Source organism: Pezoporus flaviventris, unplaced genomic scaffold (assembly GCF_033815535.1).
Source record: "Pezoporus flaviventris isolate CSIRO_AGI_PZ_B2104156 unplaced genomic scaffold, CSIRO_AGI_Pfla_v1 ptg000002l, whole genome shotgun sequence".
In the NCBI taxonomy this organism is placed as follows: Eukaryota; Metazoa; Chordata; class Aves; order Psittaciformes; family Psittacidae; genus Pezoporus; species Pezoporus flaviventris.
The window spans coordinates 28,523,230-28,544,677 of record NW_026892550.1 but is presented as its reverse complement, the minus strand read 5'-3'; the positions used below and the strand labels follow the sequence as shown (position 1 = coordinate 28,544,677).

The following is a 21,448-nucleotide window of genomic DNA, read 5'->3' as shown; positions in this document are numbered from 1 at the left end:
AATATTACAAAATACAAGATATTGAACACAGAATAATGTAATGGTTTGGGTCGGAAGGGAACTTACAGCTCATCCAGTTCCAACCTCCTGCCACAGGCAGGTATACCTTCCACTAGACCAGGTTGCTCAAAGCCCTGTTCAACCATCCAACATATCCTCAGTTAGGACACAAATTCAAATTACTAACACACTGGCAGGAACCGTGAGCTGTATTTTTCATGTCAAAGATTAAATTACTTGGTTTTGTTGTTTGTTGTTACTTAAAAATCTTTATTATTCTATCCACTCCTTAGAAACAAATATAACTCAAATACTGACAATAAAGTAATGAAGTTAAAAGCAAAGTAGTTACTTCTACTTTTAAGGGCTCTCACTCCAGCAACTAAATGTCAGATATATATATAAACACACACATACATACAGTAATCTATCTTTTTTTTTTACATCTCCATAAAGTCTTTTAAGTGCCACACAGAAATATCTCAAACAGAGCTAAGGGTGCAAACAAACTGACACTTAATCTCATTCCAGAAAAATTATCAGTCCTTAGCTACTGCCCTTTTGAGATGTACATGTATCTGTCTAAGGCAAAACTAACTTCCAGAACCCTCTTTATGTGGCTTTACTTTTACTCTTTGGAACATAAGCTCCTCTGAAGGTTGTCTCTCTAAAAAGCCGCATTTCAAAATGGATGCTCACAATAAGAAGTAATAAAAAAATCAGAGTCAAAAATTCCACCCCAAAATCTAGGGGCTGAGGTAATCAGATTGCAAACACAACCCTAATTGTTACTTTCTCAGATGGATAAAAGAAAAAACAAATCAAAACAACAAACCAAGAAAGAGCATGAGATGTTTATCAAGATAAACAGCTTTAAAAAAACACTTTCAGCACCTTGGGAACAATCACAGCCTATGTTTGGAACTCAGAATAATCTTAATGACAAAGTCCCAATAAAATGTACACATTCTTGAAAGAAAGATGAACATTTCAAAGTTATTACTTAACAGGACTTTAGAAAGCAGAACTCTAACTGGACAAAACTAGTTCTTTAAAACCTATCTCTAAAGCTTTACTTGAGTTGCGATGATATGTAAGATACTAAACTAGCTGAAGCTGAGTAATTTATTCCTCCCAGAAGCCATTCTGCAGAAAGAACTGGTAGAGGCATAGCATCTTACATTTTGAACAAAAGGCTGGAAATGAGATTTTTAGATTCTATTAAAAAAAATGTACACAGAGCAGTCAAAATTGCAGAAAATGGCTGTTTCACTCTCTCATCTCTAACTCTTATTTGACACCTACATTTTCAACACTAACACTTCACACCATCAAGTCTGTAGATGTACCTATATCTGGAACCATCTGTGTCTTCACTCGCCACATAACACAAAACCAGAATGTAAGGGTCAAGAATTTTTCAGTTTCTCTGATGAATCCAACTGAACTTGTGGGACCTGTTTTGGTAGAAGCTGCAGGCCACCTGCTGCTGTCTGCACACCTACCATTTTTATCACTTGCCTTGACATTGCAATACCATGCCTAATGGACCTAGTAACAATCACTGAAGTTCTCTGATGGTATTCCATGCCTTCCACTTCCCCCAGGAGTGACTGAGAGCAACCTGACAGCTATCACACAGCATGTTCAGGAGCCATGTCATACACAAATGAAGGACATGCACTGGAAACACTTTTTCCAGGATGATTGAAAAGGTGCCTTCAATAGCAGAGATGGAAATGACCTTGCTGGAGCAACTCCTCTGATGTTGGAAAATTGTACATTATTCAGGATGCTGAAATTCTTAGGATTGGAGTCAAATTCTTTATCTAGCTTTAAATATTAAATAGCTGATTTCCACAGGCTTTGGTGGAGTTAAGAAACCTTTGAATATGAAAGTGAATATGATGATCAATTGTGTTCATTCCCTGCAACCCAATTACTAAGGTCTCCTCCTCTCATGTACGTAACAGAATGTACTAACTGCTTCTTAAACCATGAAGTCTTTGTTGCAAAATACCAATGCAAGAAATCAAAAAAATCTTAGCTGATTTTGACAACAGGTGGCTCAGGAAGTCATATGGGCACCTTTTGTCTTCAGTAGGCAGCACGTTTTTGCTATTAAAGAGGATTCAGCTTAGTCCTTGGCACAGAAGAACAAGCTGGTAATAGCTTATGTATTCAAATAAATCTTTGTTCCTTCATCACCTGACAGATCTTTACCTGTTTTAGCAGATCAAGCTATGGTTCAGTGTTAAGAACTAACTTCATTTTCGAACTCAGAGTTACAAATATTTGCTGGACTGTTTGAAGAGTCACAACTTCATTACCTTTCTAAAGAAGGGGAATAATACTTTGGAATATTACCTAAAAGCAAAGGGTATAAAGGTTAAACTAGTTTGCAAACATGACATACCAAGAAATAGGAGATTTAGTTTAAAACTATGAATTCATGTGCTACTAATAATGGTAAAAATAATTAAATTTAAGAAAATAAAATAGGAATTGCTTTAGTAATTTTCTTTTGTGCATTCTTCAAGTGGTAAGGTATCATGGAAGCATATTAAGTACAGAGAATATTAACATACCTTTCCTTACATATTCAAAATGTTTCTTTTTAGGAAAATTAGGTTTCATTTTCCATGGTTAATGCAGGATTGCTCATACCTTTAGAGAAAAAAAAAGAAAAAAAAGAGGCATTTCCATAGGAAAAGGTCTCATGTCTATTTCAACAAATAATACAGCCTTTAATTAACAAGCCACCTGAATGTCATTCCACTATTACCAAGTCTATTCCTCTCCTGTGTCCATTACACAGCTTTTCACTAGGTGCAACAAGGTGTTATCCTGTTCTAGTATAAGCAATTTGTTGCCAAAAGAACTATCAGGCTCAGCCTAAACGATAATTAGCATCTAATAGTACTAGAGTTCTCAGTATCTCTTGGTCAGGTTTAACTGGAAAGGAAACAGCAACTCAATACACAAAACTTCCTACAAACATGGATTTAAAATAAGCTTCATGAATTTTGGTTCATGAATACAAACCAAGTAACTGTGGTCAGTTTTACACTGTATCCTTCAAAAGTAGTTTACTACAAAACAAACCACTGCAGCATAAGATCAATTCCTTACCAACTTTGCCCTTTTCAGCCTTTGCACTGGTTTCAGACCAAGATGGTGTATCTGTGAGAAGGTGGCTCTGGGAATCACACAACGGCTTTGCAGGAAACAGATGGTTCTCACTGTAACACCAATAAAAAGAACATCAGTAAACTGCAGTAATTTTTCATTATCTTACCACACTTTACAAACTGTCATAATCTGTATTTTACCTACCTTACCTTGCTTCTTTTCTGATGAATCACACCACTTTTATCACTACAAACATTACCCTGTAGTTGTCACAGATGCAAGCGTGTGACAGATGCAATCTATAAAGCAACTCCCTAGCACAGAACAGGGGAACATTCCAATTTTTCCCTTGACAGCTATTATATATTAGTACATGTACTTCAGTTCCAAATGCACTTTAACCATATTCTCTCCCACTACAACAAACCTGACACAATAAATAGCAGAGAAAACATCTCCAGACTCTCTTACTTAATACAAGCTATGGATCACTGGGGTAAGATTTAAAGCATCAATAAACAGCTAGCTGAAATGTAATGTATTTCTTTTATGAATAAAAGATTGTTTCTACTATTCCATGATAGTTTCTTAGTTGCATATTGAAGTCTACTCTACTTACCACACTCTTCATTATGTAAGTGTTGCAAAAAAGTTACAATATGAAATACTAAGCTATTATATTAATTTAGTTTAAGAAGCATCTGTGTACTTTTCACACTTCAAAGATGTCATGTCTATGAAGGATAACAACTAAGAAAACGTCCTAGTATCAGGAGAAACAACACGTACATTTAAAAGGCAGCCTCCTGTGCTTTGGCACAAGTTTTTGAAAGGAAGATGGAGTGACGAGGTAGCTGATTGATTTTCCCAACTAACAAGTGATAGGACAGGAAGCAATGGTCTCAAGTTTCACCAGGGGAGGTTTAGATTGGGTATTCAGAAAAATTCCTTCACTGAAAGGGTAGTCAGGCATTGGAACAGGCTGCCCTGGGAAGCGGTGAAATCACCATTCCTGAAGTGTTCAGAAACTCTGTAGGTGAGGCCCTCAGTGACATGGTTTAGTGGCAGACTTGGCAATCCTGGGGTAAAGGTTGGACTGGATAACCTTAAAGATCTCTTCTGACCTAGTTGATTCTATGATTCCAAGTGCTGAGGCCTGTAATTCCCCTATATGAAACCTTTTTAACTAGATAAAAAGCAGCAAGCCTCCCCAAAAGGGAGATGCAAGATAATGCATCCATATCACAGGCAGACCAACAGTCTCCTATGTATGCATTACAGAATGTTAGGCAGGTGTGGAAAACTCAAGTCCTGGGATGCCACTTAACTGAGACAAAGCACATTGGGTGGGTGGGTAAAACATCTTATTTCCATGAATTTAAATATAATTGAGGATTAGTAGAATTACAGCTTAGCTGTTTAAAATGTGACTTGTATTTATTCACAGGATACTCTTTGCTTGCTTACCACTTTTAAGTATCTTATAAATGGTTCTGTTTACATGTGCAGAAGTAAAAACAGACTATCAACTATTTGAAATAAGTAACAAAAAGCAGATTACTTTTTGGATGTTGAATTAAGACAACCAGGTGTGGAAGCTTGCTCAGGATCCTGATTAACGAGGCAAGTTGGGAAGGAGCAACCATCCCCTAGACTGAAAAATTCATAATTAGCGTTACATGTACCAAACCCAACCCAAATCCCAAAGAACTTTTTGTGAAGCAAATATTACTGTACCTTATTCCAAAATACCAACCACCCCCCTAAACCCTGTGCATCCTGATTATTCAACAGTTCTAACAAATGAAGCATTAAAAACTGAGCATACCTTGAAAATATGGGCAGCAACCAGTATTTCTTCTCATCGCCAAACACTTGCCTTAGGTTTTTGCTGAAGCCCAAGCTAAAGCCATTCTTGTCTGTTCTGTGACGAAATATGGGAGCTCTGAATACCTCTTAAAAGAAAAAGAAAAATAATTAAATCTCTGCAGAGTAGCATGTTTCAAGTTTCACACTGGTATTTAGGCAATTGCACTGATGATGCCATTACCCAAGAGGAGAGGCTGTACTGCCCAAATGATTAAGAGAGCTAGTCTGTGCATGAAAGCCGAAGTCAGCGCCACAGTCACTGTGTGTGCAGAGGAAGTCCCATGGCCAAGGAAGGATGGAAGTCTCCTTTACCTTCCTCCGTAATCAAGTCAAAGAAGAACACGTAACTCACTTTTTAAGGTGTGGTATATGAAGAATTCAGCATGTGATTATACCACAGTGTTCAAGAAAGAAAAGCCTAAATGAAGGGTTTATGAAAGAAAGAGTATCGAAAAGAGGAAAAGCTTAACCTACTTTAGTAGTAAGACTAGCTTTTCACACCCTGGGGTATTAAAGTGTTGTGTATTTTTACAGCTACATAAAGAAAGCATTTTACTCACAGACCCAGATTATTCCCCAGACGTCCAACCTAAATTTCTAGAGATGAGCGCTAAACATAGCTTCAAGCGTTGGAAAGTGCCTGAAGCAGAAAACTCATTCACTTTCCACCAAGTGACGGATAGCCATTTAATTCCCTTAACTGGCTATATATATTAAGCAAACCATGTCCTGGTGTCCTGACAGTACAGCTCAAACCATGCTGAAACCATGCAGAAATCATCCTTCTGCAGTAAATCCTTAGCTATGAACTGATGGAAATTATCTTCAACATGTAGTATACATAATTAGTGAGTTACAAGATGTTTTAAAGAAGGCGGAAGAGAAAATAGAGATACCCTTTTAGATGCCCATGCCAGGCTACAAAAACAGCTCCCTGGATTTAAGAACACTCACACTTAAATCTGCCATGGCTTCATTTCCGAGCTATTGCATGTTCAGGGTTTCACATACTGAGCAATTTCCCAAGGTAAAATAGGAAGAAGAGACAAACAGATTTTTTTGAGTAGCTTTGGTGTAGAGAAAACATGATTTATTACCTGCATGGAATTCAATGTGTTTTGAAAGTATGAAATGTTGAATTAAATGCAGCTCTAACAATTTTTTTTTTTTTGCACTAAAATGGTAAGACCAGTTTATAAACACAATGCTTAATTATTTATGTTCATTTAAGCATCATTAGTAGAAGTTTTTCTCCACCTATCACTAGATTGAACAATTTTTTTCCGATACTAATTGCTAAGTACATTATTTGCAGCATACTGAAGAAACCCACAAACCTGGGAGAAATCTTGAAGTAAACAAGCTTTCAAACACATATATCCAAAGTTTTTCATTAATCACCTATATATTAGTAAATCCCAAGAGAACTGGGGGCAAAAATTGAAAAAAATCAATTCATTGGATCACTCTGATTCAGTTTAGATCAACAGAAAAGCATTTAGAGATTTAGAAACTTTAATGAACATTACTGCAGATTGGTATTATTATAGTCCAGGATATAGCGTAGAACAGGCATCCAAATTCTCTGCACCTCCATTTACTAAGATTTGTAACCAGGCAAACATGCACTCAAGTGGTGGGAAATCCCACTTTAATGCTGATACTCAATTAAGTTATATATACTGCCCCATAGCAAAGGCACAGGCTATCTTCTTTGAGGTTTTTCAAAATAAACTTGTAACTCAAGAGTCCTTTCAATGCATCTATAATTATGTGGCAGACAGGACACCCAACTGTATCAAATATAGAAATACTTTCTCAAAGTCTGTTCTTCCATGTTAGATCATTCTCTGACATTGCCTTTTTCTGCTCATTCATGTTGATCAAAACTAATGCCACTAGGGTGACAATCAACCTGCCTTCTGGATTTTTTTCCCCTCTCCTTGCCCCCAGTAGAGGCAAAGTTTTGGGATTAATAAATATGCTTTTCAGAACTTCTGAACAAAAATATAGGTGAATTGAACAGAGGAAGTTTGGTTCTGCAGGGAGCAAGGGTGGGAACGGAGCATGGGTGTCACTGCCCTGACTGAGACATCACATCAGCCGACTCTGCTCTGCGGGGCTGGAAATGCCAAACAAGAAGCACTTCCATAAGCATGCTTTAGTGAGATGGCATTTACTGCAAAGTGATCTCAACTTTTTTATTTATTTATTTTACTACTATTATTATTATTTAGTTTATTCAGTTACTATTAACAAGCTGTGCATGAGAGGAAATGGGAGGGAGAGGGTAACTTCATTAGTAGCATGGGGCAAGAGGAAGACACAGAATCCTTGAGGAGCACCAGAACGGGGGAGTCAATACTGGACACAGCCTGGCTCAGGCATCTAACCAGGATCAAAGGAACCTCTATAGGAGTGCCTACTTTTTCTATTACTCCCATACATATAATATACATTTCTTATTTATTTTCAGCTGTCAAACACAGAAGCATTCAATCTACTTACCTAATGTAGACTTATTCTTGCTGACAAGCCAACAGTGATACCCAAAGAGAGAAGAGAGGCTGACAGAAAACATAGCTGCAGCAAAGAATAAAAACATGATGTGGAACTTGGCTTGAGTATCAGAAAGGCCATTCTACAAATAAAACAAACAAACAAGAAAATGCTGTTAGAACTGGGGAAATAGCTGTTTAATTTGATTATTAATAATCCTCTATTCAGTCAAATTAAATTCAGTGCAGACACAAGCACACCACATACAAGAGTCTAAGTAAATGAATTATACACCTTCTATACACCTACACATGTACAAATGGCCATGAAACTAAGTTGCTGACAGTATCTAAGTTAAAGAAACAAGCCCTTTCTTGAGAAAGTATAAATAGTGACAGCAACAATCTGAAATCTGGATGTGAACTTTGAAGTGTCTTTCAGTGAAGAGTAATTTATCTTTTCATCAATTGTCCTGTTTAATTAACCTTTTCAGAAAACTTACATTATAGAATAAATATTGCAAATCTAAGAAGGTAATACCCTAAGTTGTGAACCTAGATAATTATAATTAAAATACTAGAAAATGTCTCTGGAACTTTTGTACAGCATAGCATCAGAGTTAACAAAACCTACTTATAATGTAAATTTCATTGTAAAATGTTGTCCTGGGTTCAGCAGTAGCAGTCATGTTTTCTAAACAATTGCATATTTGTTCTACACAGCTTCAAAATAAGGAAGAAACAAGTGAAAATTCAGAAACTATTGTAAGTAGTGGGCTATGATTACTAGATGAACTTTGTGCCTCCTAGTAGGAGATACTAGATGACAATACAACACCTTGGAATCTTCGACTTCTTGTACAGTGGTAATTTCACATGCTTAAGACAGTATGTAGATTATGGTACTTACTGTCCAAAATTTGATAAAATACTGTAAATCCGTTGCAGCAATGAACAGGCAATACAGTAGCGAGTAAGCCAAGAAGAGAAGAAAAAATTTGTAATTGGAGAATCCTACACAGTTGTTCACCCTGTGATAATAAAATGTAAAAATGTAATATGATGTAATAATAAATATGTGATAATAAAAATGTAAAAATGGAATATAATGGTTATTTTCTCTCCTTTCATCCAACTTAAACTTATTTACTCCAAAAAAGTAATTAACAGCATGTAAACCAAGTTTTACTTCCTATCTCTAGTGCCTCAAGCTACTGAAACTTAGTTAGCGTCAACTCCCAAATTAGTATAGTAATTCTAACCAAAAACTACCACAAAACAAAAACCCCAAAACTTTACCAGATAAAACCATTTTCAACAGCTTACTAAAATTGCATTTTCATTTACTGCATGAAATCTGTTCCCAGCATGTGACATAAATATGACTGCAGTTATAGTTAACTTTTTAGCTTGTAGGTAAGTTTAAGCATCCATGTCTTACTGTCAGGCATACTGCACATAACTAAGACAGTTACAAGCCAAGAAACTGAATCTCAACTGAATTTTGTGAGAATAAAAGTCACATTTAATCCATATGCCTTCTTTAACTAACTGATATTGCTGTCAGAAAGATCAGCTAATTAAGAGAAGACTACATCCATGAAAGCATTTGTATGTTAAAAAGTAATTCTCAAAACATAAGAATTCATGGTAAGCCTCAGCTTTAGCTTTTAGAAGTACAGGAAAAAATATTGCAATTATTCTCTTCTTTAGGGAGTCAGTGATGGTGATGGCAGAATAGGTAATATATGGTAATCAGAAGAGGGTAAAGTCTCAAAATACCAAATAAATTTTCACTGTACACTACCGTCATCCACCCTCAGGATGGATAAGGGGGTTGTTTGGTTTGTTATTGGCTTTACTTCTACAAAACATGCCACCTTAGCCAAACACTAAATTTAGCATTACCATTTAAACATGCAGTGATAGCTAAGCATCTGTATCAACTACAGTTAAGAAGGATGCGCAACGGATTGCTGTAATTAAAAAGACCCACAGGATATTTTCTAAGGTCACCATAATTCTTATTGGAAAGTAAATTTGTAATTCTCCACAGTGAAGTGTTCTTTTTCATTAAACGTGTCAAAGTAAGAAATTCCATGATAAACTGCAAGCATTTCAGATTCCAGGTTTCTCTGATAACTCTATTTTCCTTTCATGGTATTTATTTTAGGACAGTTTTTACTTTATGACACTGTTTAGTGACAAAACAAACATCAAGTGAAATGTTATTCCCCAAAGATGAAATTTCTTAACTCAAAGACAGATTTCTCTCTCGTTGTTTTGTGCTACTGCATATGGTACACACATTAAAATAAACTTTCATAAATTATTTAACTTTATTCAATTTTGAAATAGCTGCAGACTGAGGAGTTCTTATTGGAACAGAAAGAGTTCATCAGAAGACTGGAGAGAAAGTAAACACCAAGGTTTTGTAATTGTAATATTTGAACCTATAATAAAACCTAAGAATGGTGGCTAGATTTGAAGTCTATGATTTGTGAGGAAGAGCAAAACTCATAAATGTAAAAACAACTGCCTAAATAATGATCACAGTATCACAGTATGCTAGAGATTGGAAGGGACCTCGAAAGATCATCTAGTCCAATCCCCCTGCCGGAGCAGGAACACCTAGATAATGTTACACAGGAATGTGTCCAGGCGGGTTTTGAATGTCTCCAGGGAAGGAGACTCCACAACCTCCCTGGGCAGCCTGTTCCAGTGTTCCGTCACCCTCACTGAGAAGAAGTTTCTTCTCAAGTTTAAGTGGAACCTCTTGTGTTCCAGTTTGTACCCATAATGATGTGCTATTGCAGTAAAACATTCATATAAAAGAACAGTCCAGCTTAACAATTTGGATTACAGGTAACATTCAAAACACTTAATTTTGAAGTACAAATAGAAGAGATACTCTGTCTCAAGACTAAGTTTACTGAAAGTGCGAAGCAAACAACCTACAAGACACCGAAAGTGATGCAACTTGATTAACAAAAAGCATCACAGAATTACTGAGAAATTCTTTTCAGATGACTCAAAAGACAAAGGAGAGATGTTTCAAATTATTCCTAAGGTGTTCCTAATGCACCTTATTAGTATCAGAGTTCTTATATACAAATTATATTTTTAGTGACACCTCAACCCATTGCATTCCTGCCTGCAGCTCCACCTATATTCAGTACTAGCACAGAAATCACTAATGCTTTTATGTCTGCATCACTTAAACCTTTTAGAGTAGTTAGAGGGCAATTAGCATTAAATATTTTCATTTATCACAGCACTTCTGTTAGTGCAGGGGTGATATCCAAAACAAAGCCCCCAAAAAAGGAGAAGACAGCTAATCTGGGGCTAGGACATGACTACCATCTTACTACCTCTGCCTTCCAAACACTTCATCTTACTTTCTCTATGTTATTTTTACCACAGCCTGTCCTCTCTCCAGAAATCCTTCTCTTAGCAGAATATTAAAACAGTAGTAATTCCCACTAATGTTTCTGTGGTCTCCCTAAGCATTGCTTAGGTTCCTTCCCCTTCTTACTCACACCAAAAAAATCCCAACACAAACAGCAAAGAGGACCTAATGGTATTTTCAAGGGGGCTAAATGCGACCCCTTATACTGATTTGCACTATTACTTTTGTTGGCAAAATAGCCCTGTATTTCCCAGTACAGGATTTGATCAGCATCTGTGTAACATTTCAAACACTCTGTCACTTCCACAAAGTTATTTTTTTAAGGGAGAGCAAGGAACTATGGATGTTTACTCAAACTAGGAAAAATAAAGCAAGATAATACCTCTTTTTCTAGTGCATTTCTGCTACTTGGAGTAAAAAAAGAATTTTCCAACAGTTTTCCATCAAGAAGCATTTACATGTCTTTCAAGTACCTTCTCCACCTCTAGGTTGTTTTTTTTTTTTTTTTTTTTTTGCGGCCATTGCTTTTTAGATTAAAACCAATGAGCAATGTAAATATTCTCTCAAACTGGGCATGTTTATATTGTTTGGATACAAAGAGTGTGCAAACAGGCAAAATAAGCAAATGCTACTGACAGGAAAATTGAGTTTATTTTTCTAGAAGTCTATGCCCTAGTGAAGTATCACTTCACTACCCCTTTATACAACACATAAGAGCTCAGTTTATGATTTGTTATTTGATTCAATGGATTTTTATTCTGAAATTGAAGTCTACATGAAGGATATTTGCATGTACTATCCTAAAGAAGGACAACTAAAAAGTCCCAGACAGACCATACATCTTATGAGAAGTGTGTATAACACCGAATAATGATAATAATAGTACTGAGACTTTTCACTGACACTTTGCCAGGAATAGCCTGACAGCTATTTTTCTTACAGCTTTCTACAGGGCAGTGAGAAACCTGAGAAAAGGCAACAGCCTTTTTTCTTGTAAGAAATTTGTTCTACATTCAATGGTTTTATCTGTGTGGGTATTTTTGTTTTGAGGTTGGTTGCTTGTTGGGCTTTTTTTTTTCTTAAGAAGCACACACACTAACAACACTAAGCATCTGCAAGTTTCACACGCTAATATCCCTACAGCAAAAAAAAAAACATAGGAAGTAAGTCTACCCTATATTGTTAAGTACTTCTTTCAACTGTATCCACCATACAGCTGCAAAATAAGGGGAGACTCCTAAATCATACTGCGTTACGTCAGAGGCTGTAGTCAGGACCAAGACAAATAGAAGAAGCCCCGCACCCCTACCTCCACCATGACAAACTGATCTGTGAAGGTCAAACCAGCTGCTTTGAACCATCCACCATTGTCAGGAGAGTCTTCTTTTCCGACTGGTTTCATGTGGTAAAGAACTGGCATCTACCACTCAATCCTCTTAACTTGAATTTTACTAAAGAATTATCTTTAAGTATTTTCACGAGATACCTGCCAAACTGATGCAAAATTAATTACACATCCTGTTTACCCACTGGTTCTAAGGGCTGCTGAAAAAGGACAGGAAAACAAAAAGAGGAAGGGTGGGAGGGAGAGAGGAGAAAAAGTAGAAAGAAAACAAAGAACCCATAAAGCTAAAAAGTGCTAACTTGCTGTTTCCAGCAAGGCCACTCAAGCTGTCCTAGGAGCTTCAGTAAGGGGAGTGAGGCACAGCCCTTCCCTTTGGTTTTTAACATTTCATCATTCAGTGCAACTAAGCTACACTAATACTCAGAAGTCCATGAAGATGAAATTCTTAAAAGAAGTTTTCTTAGTGACCAGAATCCTAGATCATCCTAACTGTAAAAACATGGACATACCTAACTCATAGGTCTAAGAAAAATCATAGAATAGTTAGGGTTGGAAAGGACCTTAAGGTTATCTAGTTCCAATCCCTCTGCCATGGGCAGGGACACCTCACACTAAACTACGTCACCCAAGACTTCCTCCAACCTGGCCTTGAACACTGCCAGGGATGGAGCATTCACAACTTCCTTGGGCAATCCATTCCAGTGCCTCACCACCCTCACAGTAAAGAACTTCTTTCTTATATTTAACCTAAACTTCTTCTGTTTAAGTTTGAACCCATTACCCCTTGTCTTTCCATACCTCACAACGAGGGTAAGAAGACACAGTAAATAACTCCATGTCCCGGGTTCAGCAGTAGCAGTCATTTTTTTTTCCTTCTTACTAGCTGGTGCAGTGTGTGTTTTTGACTTTCAGCCTGGGAACAGTGCTGATAACACTGATGTTTTTAGTTGCTGTTCAGTAATGCTTACTCTGACCAAGGACTTCCTGAGTCTCATGCTCTGCCAGGGAGGAGGGGAAGCCAGGAGGAAGCAGAGACAGGACACCTGACCCAAACTAGCCAAAGAGGTGTTCCATACCGCAGCACATCATGCCCAGTATATAAACTGGGGGGCAGTTACCCGGAAGGGCTAGATCGCTGCTTGGGTCAGACTGTGTATCTGTTGGTGGGTGGTGAGCAGTTGTATTCTCTTCCCTTGTTATTTCCCTTATCATTATTATTATTGGTGGCAGCAGCAGTGGTTTTGTGTTATACCTTAGTTACTGGATTGTTCTTATCTCAACCCGTGGGAGTTACATTCTTTCAAATCTCCTCCCCATCCCTCCAGGAGCAGGGGGACGAAGCAGGGGAGTGAGCGAGCAGCTGCGTGGTTCTGAATTACTGGCTGGGCTTAAACCACGACACTGCAATAGTCCTGAAAGACCAGTAACTTCACATAAGCATCTAACTGCAGGAACAGTGAAGCATCACCTTCATAAACAGGCCCCTCAAGAATTTACAAAATCATGAAGAAAAAAAGGAAAGCCAATAGTACACTTACCAAGGGCAATGGTGATCCATTTTCAAAATGCATCTTAAAAAACCCCAACAGAATTCAAAGCATAGCAAAAGGCAAGGAAAAAAAAAAGTCAGATGCACAGTTACATGTCAGATTTAAATTATTCACATACAGACTAAGAACTTCCCATACGTACTACTGGTTACCTAATCTATTTTAAATGGTATCTATTTAAATTCAGATAATATAGTTTACCTAAAAGTAAACTGGAGGTAACCCAAACTCATAACACTTGTTCTGTCAAGAGCGTAGTCATTTAAGAAAACACAGCCTGTAACTTCAACTTCAGGATTTGGTCTTCATTCTGAATAGGTTTTTCAACTGTTGTTTATTGTCTGGCAGAGACTTAGAAACTAGGCTAGTTCAATTATTATATACTTAGTGATACATCTAAATCTATTTCCAAGTATACGGTTTGCTTTTCTAGAAATATATACAGATGCACACAAGGTTTTTAAGAACTTACCTTGTATGAAAAAACCCAAACATTTTTTCAATTAATCACCCTCCATGAATAAAACATGCAAAAGAAAATCAAATGTAACTGACTTAAGTGAATTGTGACAAGGTAAGGTAAATCAAGGTATTCTGCAAAATTTATTTACTAATAGCCTTCTGCAAATTACTCACATTTCATAGGATAACACAGGTCATCCTTTTTCTCCACCCTGCTCAGACATGAGAATGCTTTTGTCTTACGACCACATCCCATACAGCACAACCAAGATCCTCCTTCTGCCTCAGCTCAACTACTCTTTCAGTGCCTCAGCTGTTTTGCTAGACAAAAGGAAAGTCATCTCTGCTTCACAACCATGTTGAGAGGTCTGATGCATTATCAGCTGAAGAGCTCCTGGAACAGCCTTAAAGCTAAGAATAAATCAATCACTGAGGAAGCCCCTTCTCTAAAGTTAGAAATTTAAATCACTGAGGGCAAGAGTGGAGAACCACACAGACACTCAAGCTAAATGGACAGAGGTCAGACTGAAGAACAGCCAAAAGAAACATTAAATTAGAAAGCAATTAGACTTCTGGGGAGCATCGCCATGAACTTCCTTTTGTGTTAGACAAACAAAACTTGTATTTTATGACTTCAGTTAGAAATGGGGGATGCTTGGTTGTTTCTTTCCTTAAAAAAAAGCAACAAAAAAACAACCAAACAAACAAAAAAAACCCCCTGCAAGTTATCCAATGAAAAACAGGATATTAAGTTTATTACCTCAGATAAGATGCAAGTGACATCATGATTAGATTGAGATGGGTAGTGATATTCAGATTCCAACAAAAGAAGCAAATTTTTGTTTATCAGCTATTTTTGGTTACATTCTTAAGGAAAGTTCTTTATTAATATTCACCATTTTAGCCATTACGTAAAGAATGTATAAGACCATGTAATCGATGCTGGCATCAAGAAAGCCATCAAATGAATTAGAGTAAGTTACAGACTTCCCTAAAAGTAACTAAATAAAAATTAAGTCTGAAACAATTCTAAGGGGAAAATAAAAAGCTCATATGCCAAAACATTAAACCTGAAAAATCTATGCATAAAGTATAAAGGCTCTGTGTCAAAAAAAAAAAAAAAAAAAAAAAATCCACTACTTCAGAAAAAAAACATTTAAAATATTTTCTTACTTGTCGCATACAGAGCAGTGATGGCAACGGTCTGGTTTTACAAGATGGCATCTGTCACAGTATCTGATTGCTAAAGGAAAAAGTTCCAAGATTAGATTTCAATGTACAGTTACACATCTTGATTCCTGAGGTCTGCACAAAGTAAATACTAGCAGCTCAGCCCAGCAGAACCCCCAAGAAAACATTTCAGCATGGTCAGAAACAGTTGCATTCTGTAAGTACTTGCAATGCTGAATCTGTCAGAGTGCACCCAAAAAAGTTCAGTTTTTGCAATCTCTGCTAATCATGCTAATCAAGCTCTTTCTTCCAAACCCCTCAGCTCGGCAAAAAATCCCAATGAATCAACAAAACTCGCACACAAAACCTCTACTAGATGGGAAAACCTTTAAAAACTGTTCAACAATATGGCTATTTTAAGCTATTATTCTAACAGCTTTAATTCACTATATGAGATTATCTCCTGGATTTGTTTAGATAGCCAGCATTTACAAATCTACAGTATCAGAAGGTTAACATTAACTTAGTTTGTCCTTGCAACCAAACAACCAGCAAGTAAAACACCAAGTTTGTTACTGTGATCTATCTAGCTATACATGACATGCAGTGATTTATTTTTTTGTTTTTTTTAAACCTATGAAGAAATCAATGCAGTTAATGACTGCTACAGCCTCTTCTACAGTTAGTATTACAAGCTATTTGTTAATGTCAGTTTGCAAACATTTAGCAAGGCATTGTCAATCCACTTTAAAATCCTAAATCATATGCAGCAATTTACTTTCCAACAATGTTTCCACTTAATTAATGTACCTGTATAAAGTTATAATTAAGTTCTTGGGTCACTTTATTTATTTTATAAAGTATGAAAAGCAGATCTTCCCTACAATCCAAACCTTTGGGTTTTTTTATTTAATTAGCTTAGGTAATACATCAAGACACCTGCCTTTAGTGGTCTCCTGAATACCTACTTACCTCCAGACATTGTCCGTGTATAAATAGGAAGATCCTTGGCTGCCCGTCTTAAGACTTCTTGCTGGGATTCACCTCTAGGCTCCCTCTCTAGGGATTCCTTGTCTGAATATGATAGATGAAACTGGAATAATTTTTAAAATTAAAGATATGTTAGCAAATTCCAAGTTAAGTATCTGCAGAGATGTAAAGAGAAGTAAATATTCATTTCATAATGATGAATTTGCAGCACATATAAGGTACTACAGCGAATAACCCAGTGTTCTTAAGACCCCTAATTTAGTTTATGACAACTAAAGACAAAATTAGAATTGCTTCTGATTTGGTATTGATGCAATGCTGAATGTTTCCAGAAGTAATAAGCATCACTGTTCAAGAAGAGGCTCAAGCGCTTACCATTCCTTTGAAAGGTGAGTTAATTTACTTCCGTAATACTAAATATTGCATAGTTAATATAAGCTAGATACCAGTCTTTAACTGAAAGAAAATACACTACTAGTAATAGCACAAAACATAGCTTTAATTTATCTTCCGGTGTTTCCTATTTTCCTTTTTATTCTTTCCCACTGGAGACTTGCTGTTCTCTTCACCAGCTGTTAGAATGTGTTTTTACTTCAGAGAGTGGCTGACAGAAGGAAGAGATGGGTATCCTGTATGACAGAATAACCACTTAACATCTTCTTGCATAAAAGGACAACTTATGTCGCTGCCAAAAATGGCCACAACAAACATTGCTCTAATAAAAACTGAGAGCGTAAAATTACTGAAAGAGATGCACAATATACATGACACCGTCCAAATTCCCTACGCTCTTAAGTCCTCTGCAACACAGCAACATAGTCAGCTTTCGCTATAGCTTCAAGAAATGGGAGATGCCAAACTTTCTCTACCAGAGAAACAGGATACAAAATCACCACTGAAAAAACTACCACTTTTCCTGCCAAATATGGATGTGTCTAACCTGTACTAGAAATAGAAGACCTCTGCATAGCATTTATGTCTACAGAAAGTCTAATCATTGTAATATTTTTCCTCCCCTAAATCGAAGTGATGCATGCAAAACTAAGAAAGCAGACAAACATACAGTTAGCAGCCTGTTCTCCCCTACACAGAGAAGGCACCACTTTACCTTCCTAACAAGGCTCACAATCTTCCAGCAGAAGCTGGAGCTTCTCTATTTAGCATCAGTTTCTCAAGACACCTTTTGTTTTTTTCCCTAGGAAGAACACACTCTTGCTAACACCTGAACTCATTTATATTGGGATACATAGGATTTCTCACTGCAGAAACTCGAGTCAGAATACTTTATTTTTGCAATGCGCCCTGTTTGATGTACATGGAGCTATTGTACCATCACTTTGTATTGGTTCTCAGAGTTGTCCTAAGTCTACAAAACCTTCCTGCCTGGGAAACCACCTTCTCTCCCACCTTCATACAATGATTGTATACAGCTAATGAGCCATACAGGTACAGAATGGCACACACTAAAGTGAAGTCCCTCAAAGTCTCTCTAAGAGAAACTGCAGCTGGAACTGTAGAGGTTTTCATATGTGTATGAAGTTGAAATAAGCTTGAAAAGAAATGTACAGGCTGCATGGTTTGCATCACCTGCAGTATCCATTAAAAGAAAACATAAAATCTGTGTTTTCAGCCTTCAAACAAGTATTTGCTATAGTTGGTACAGCAGTTCATTTACAGACTTCTGCCCTACTACATCAGGAAAAAGACACGGAACAACAAGGATGTCACTTATTGCCAGCAACATTGTGTAAATTCAAAGAACACAGAAACACCATACACTGCTATTACCCAACTTCAATATTAAAATATCCCATTTTAAGTTCTCCAATAGCATTGTATGACAGCTTTGAAATCCACTGTAATTACTAAGGATTTGTCAAAATGTTTTGGAAGTCTTTTACTGGCATCAACCCAGTGATTTGAAAACCCTTCTAATTATCACTACACTCACCATATACATACACATACTTTGCTGCAATTACCAAATGAAATGGGTTCTTAATTTATTTCACTCCTCTCTGCCCCAAGCTGTAGTAAAGACTGCAGTGTGAAATTCAAGGAAGATGCCAATTACTTTGAATTATCTACTTGTTTCCACAATTATGTATTTTATTAGTGAATAAAAACTATTCAGAAAAGAACTTCCACACAACAGACAGCAGAAATCACAAGCTATTTATTTTGTGTTGGTGTAGTAGTTATAGAAACTGCAGTTGCAAGTCCATGCCAAAATAAGCACTGGCTTTGTGGATATTTCAAAATCCAGACTAGCCACAGAATGAAGATTCTTGACCTCAGAGGTTGTCTGACAATGCACCTACTGATGACTGTGGGGTACCTGTACAAAGACAGGACAGAAAAGGCTAAAAAGGTGTGCTGGTTGTACCAAGATGCATGGGGAGGATTTTCATCAAGGTTATTGACAGTTTTGGGTTTGGTGTGTTTTGTTTTTTTTTTTCTTTTTTTTTTTTTTTATGTTAGAAAGAACATGAAATTAAAATAATTTAAAAAGCCAATACAGTACTAACAGCAATTATCTTGAGGATACATTATGTTAAACTCAGTTTTGTGTATTAATATGCTCCAAGACAACTTGATCCTCCTTCTTTAACACTTCTAAACTAGCTGGACTTCGACTTGGGGTATGGGTTTACTCAGACCTCTTTTCCATGCAGCTGTTCTACACTAGCTCCTCTTCCTGCCTAGCCAGCTGTGACTTCCCAGCATTAGCTTACCTGTTTGTGTGCTCATGTCACAACCCTCAAATTCCTTTGTACCAAAACAGATGGGGAAGAAGTTCTAACTCAGAGGACAACAGACAGATGCTGACAGGTAATATGCCTTAAACACAGAGAAATCAATTTTGTGCCCCATTCAAAGATTTAAGCTGCTAGTTTGAGCAACTCTGATTTTTCAAGTGGAGAGCTTTTTTCTTCTTAGTATCATAAATACAATGTAATTTTACAAAGCAATTCAAAAACCTTTAAAACTTAGAGAAGGTGTGATTTTTTTTTTGTCTTGGTCATTATGCTCTTTGCAATATGACTTACTGCTATTGAGCAGCTCTAACGACCATCTGTATTTTCTACAGCATAAAACTACATGAGATCAGAGCCTAAGATATTCAAAAACTACTAAATCAGGCATTTGAGCAGGCTACTTCAGAAACAAAAGTGAAGTTTATCTTACTTCTTTTGAAGGATTCATTGGTAGCGTAAAGATTGTTTTCCAATATGACCAGACGAACAGCATGAAAAATATGTGGTAAGCAACCAGGCACACAACTAAAACCAAAAAGGAACAGAATTAATACAAACAGACCAGTGATACTATAGTACTTACAAATGGCTGCTATATATATCACAGATAGTGACTCTAACAGATGTAAATAGAGCCTCTGCAAAAGCTTAACAACAAAAATACTGCACTGCAACTTTACATGAGACAAACAGACAATTTGTGGGGAAAGTCATGATACAGGCTACATACATTACAAAAGTTCGAGGGGAACAGTTAATAGCCTATGGGAGCTCCATAATTATTTAGCAAGCATTTATGCATTTGTTAAATCCTACTTAACTGATGTACCTCTTTTTTAGTTTTATAAAACATGTATAGGTACATCTAGCCATGCAAAAGAAAAAAAAACCAAACCAAAACCCTCAAATCCCACAAAAGGAAGTATAGCTACCTAAACAATGACCACAGAAAAGGGAGTCTTCGAGTGGCTATGCATATGATACCTGAGCAGTAACTATAACCAGTTATCCTGTTTTTCTAGATTTTTAGGAGGGAGTAGGGTGGTTTTAAAAAACTTGCAGGTTCTTTAAATTGAAACATTCACTCACTACTTGACATTCTTCATAGCCAGTGATTTATTCTTTGATTTTTTTTAATAGATGCCACTCAACACCTACCATAATGAGTTGTTTTACTAGAATACAGAAGGTAACATCTTTTCCAAAGAGCCTGCCGTGGATGGATAGGTGTTTCCATTTAAAATCTCTCACTGTACCAAGCAAGTCATTACAGTAAACCCAATACTTGTATCCCATGACAAACTTGCTCTAGCACACAAGAAAGATTATTTAGTTGGATTTTTTTTCTACTCAGGCAGAGAAGCAGCAAATAGAGGACAGCTAGGTCAGCAACAGTCAAAAATACTATTTCTCTGCTGTACAGATGAACTCAGATTGTAGACAGCTCAAGGTTATATGTGGCTATGTGGTCAAATAGCCTTTATACAACTTGTGTAAATTCATCATAAAAAAAAAAAAATCATAAAGGGAAAGTTGTGTACTTTCACTACACAATCTGAAATACTGCCCTTGTATGGTTAGCCCATGTTTTCACATACATAATGATATTCAGTGCTAGAGAACTTTCTGTAACACATGTATGATAAGGTGTATAAATGCAGGAAGGGTAGGTCAGTATGTTCTTGGGTTTTGTAATTTTGTCTCAAAAGTAACACTGAATAAACGTTTCTGGTGTTGAAGTTTGTTTACTCAAAAAAAGCAGAAACACAGTAAATATTTATTCTTATTCACTAGGCAGTTAAAAAATAATACACAAAAGCTAACAGAATATGGAGCAACCCTGCAGAGAGCTTTTGGGATGACAGGGGAAAAGAGCCATATGCCATGTCTATAAACTGAAAAAAAAAAAAAATCTCATCGATATAAGTAAGCAATGGAACTGGACTCCTCATCTAGCATAATACATTAATTGACCATCTGGTTATTGCACAAGCATCTGGCAGGAACAGTCTGCGTTTTTACCAAAACTAAAAAAACCCACCCTGATTTATTCAAACTAAATCAGTATTTTTTTAAACAACAGTATATTCATGGCACTGAGAGAAAGGTAGGGCAAGTTACATCAGTTCTGTTCCCTATGCATTTGCTAATCTGCATCAATATTTTATTGTTGTGAGAATAATGGTAACTGATAAGAAAATTCCTTTTCATACACTAAAAAACTCAGACTGCGGGAGGAAGACAAAATTTTAGCCTGAAGACAT

General features: G+C 36.7%; 1 protein-coding gene across 3 annotated transcripts in view; it reads right to left on the bottom strand.

The window, feature by feature from the left end:
- The window catches only part of ZDHHC2 (zinc finger DHHC-type palmitoyltransferase 2), a 32,761-nt gene that overhangs the window by 985 nt on the left and 10,328 nt on the right, over window positions 1–21,448 (bottom strand). Inside the window, exons 3-13 of one of the 3 annotated variants that reach the window (XM_061473211.1) lie at window positions 19,615–19,709; window positions 16,408–16,528; window positions 15,439–15,508; window positions 13,792–13,824; window positions 8,410–8,530; window positions 7,510–7,642; window positions 4,961–5,087; window positions 4,694–4,786; window positions 3,133–3,242; window positions 2,589–2,667; window positions 1,363–2,223 (exon numbers count right to left, since the gene is read on the bottom strand). In XM_061473211.1, the coding sequence (XP_061329195.1) occupies window positions 2,627–2,667; window positions 3,133–3,242; window positions 4,694–4,786; window positions 4,961–5,087; window positions 7,510–7,642; window positions 8,410–8,530; window positions 13,792–13,824; window positions 15,439–15,508; window positions 16,408–16,528; window positions 19,615–19,709 (944 nt within the window). In that variant the 3' untranslated portion in view covers window positions 1,363–2,223; window positions 2,589–2,626. Of the gene's footprint in view, window positions 1–1,362; window positions 2,668–3,132; window positions 3,243–4,693; window positions 4,787–4,960; window positions 5,088–7,509; window positions 7,643–8,409; window positions 8,531–13,791; window positions 13,825–15,438; window positions 15,509–16,407; window positions 16,529–19,614; window positions 19,710–21,448 lie in introns of those variants that run through there. The other 2 variants (XM_061473202.1, XM_061473194.1) reach the window with 2 other exon arrangements.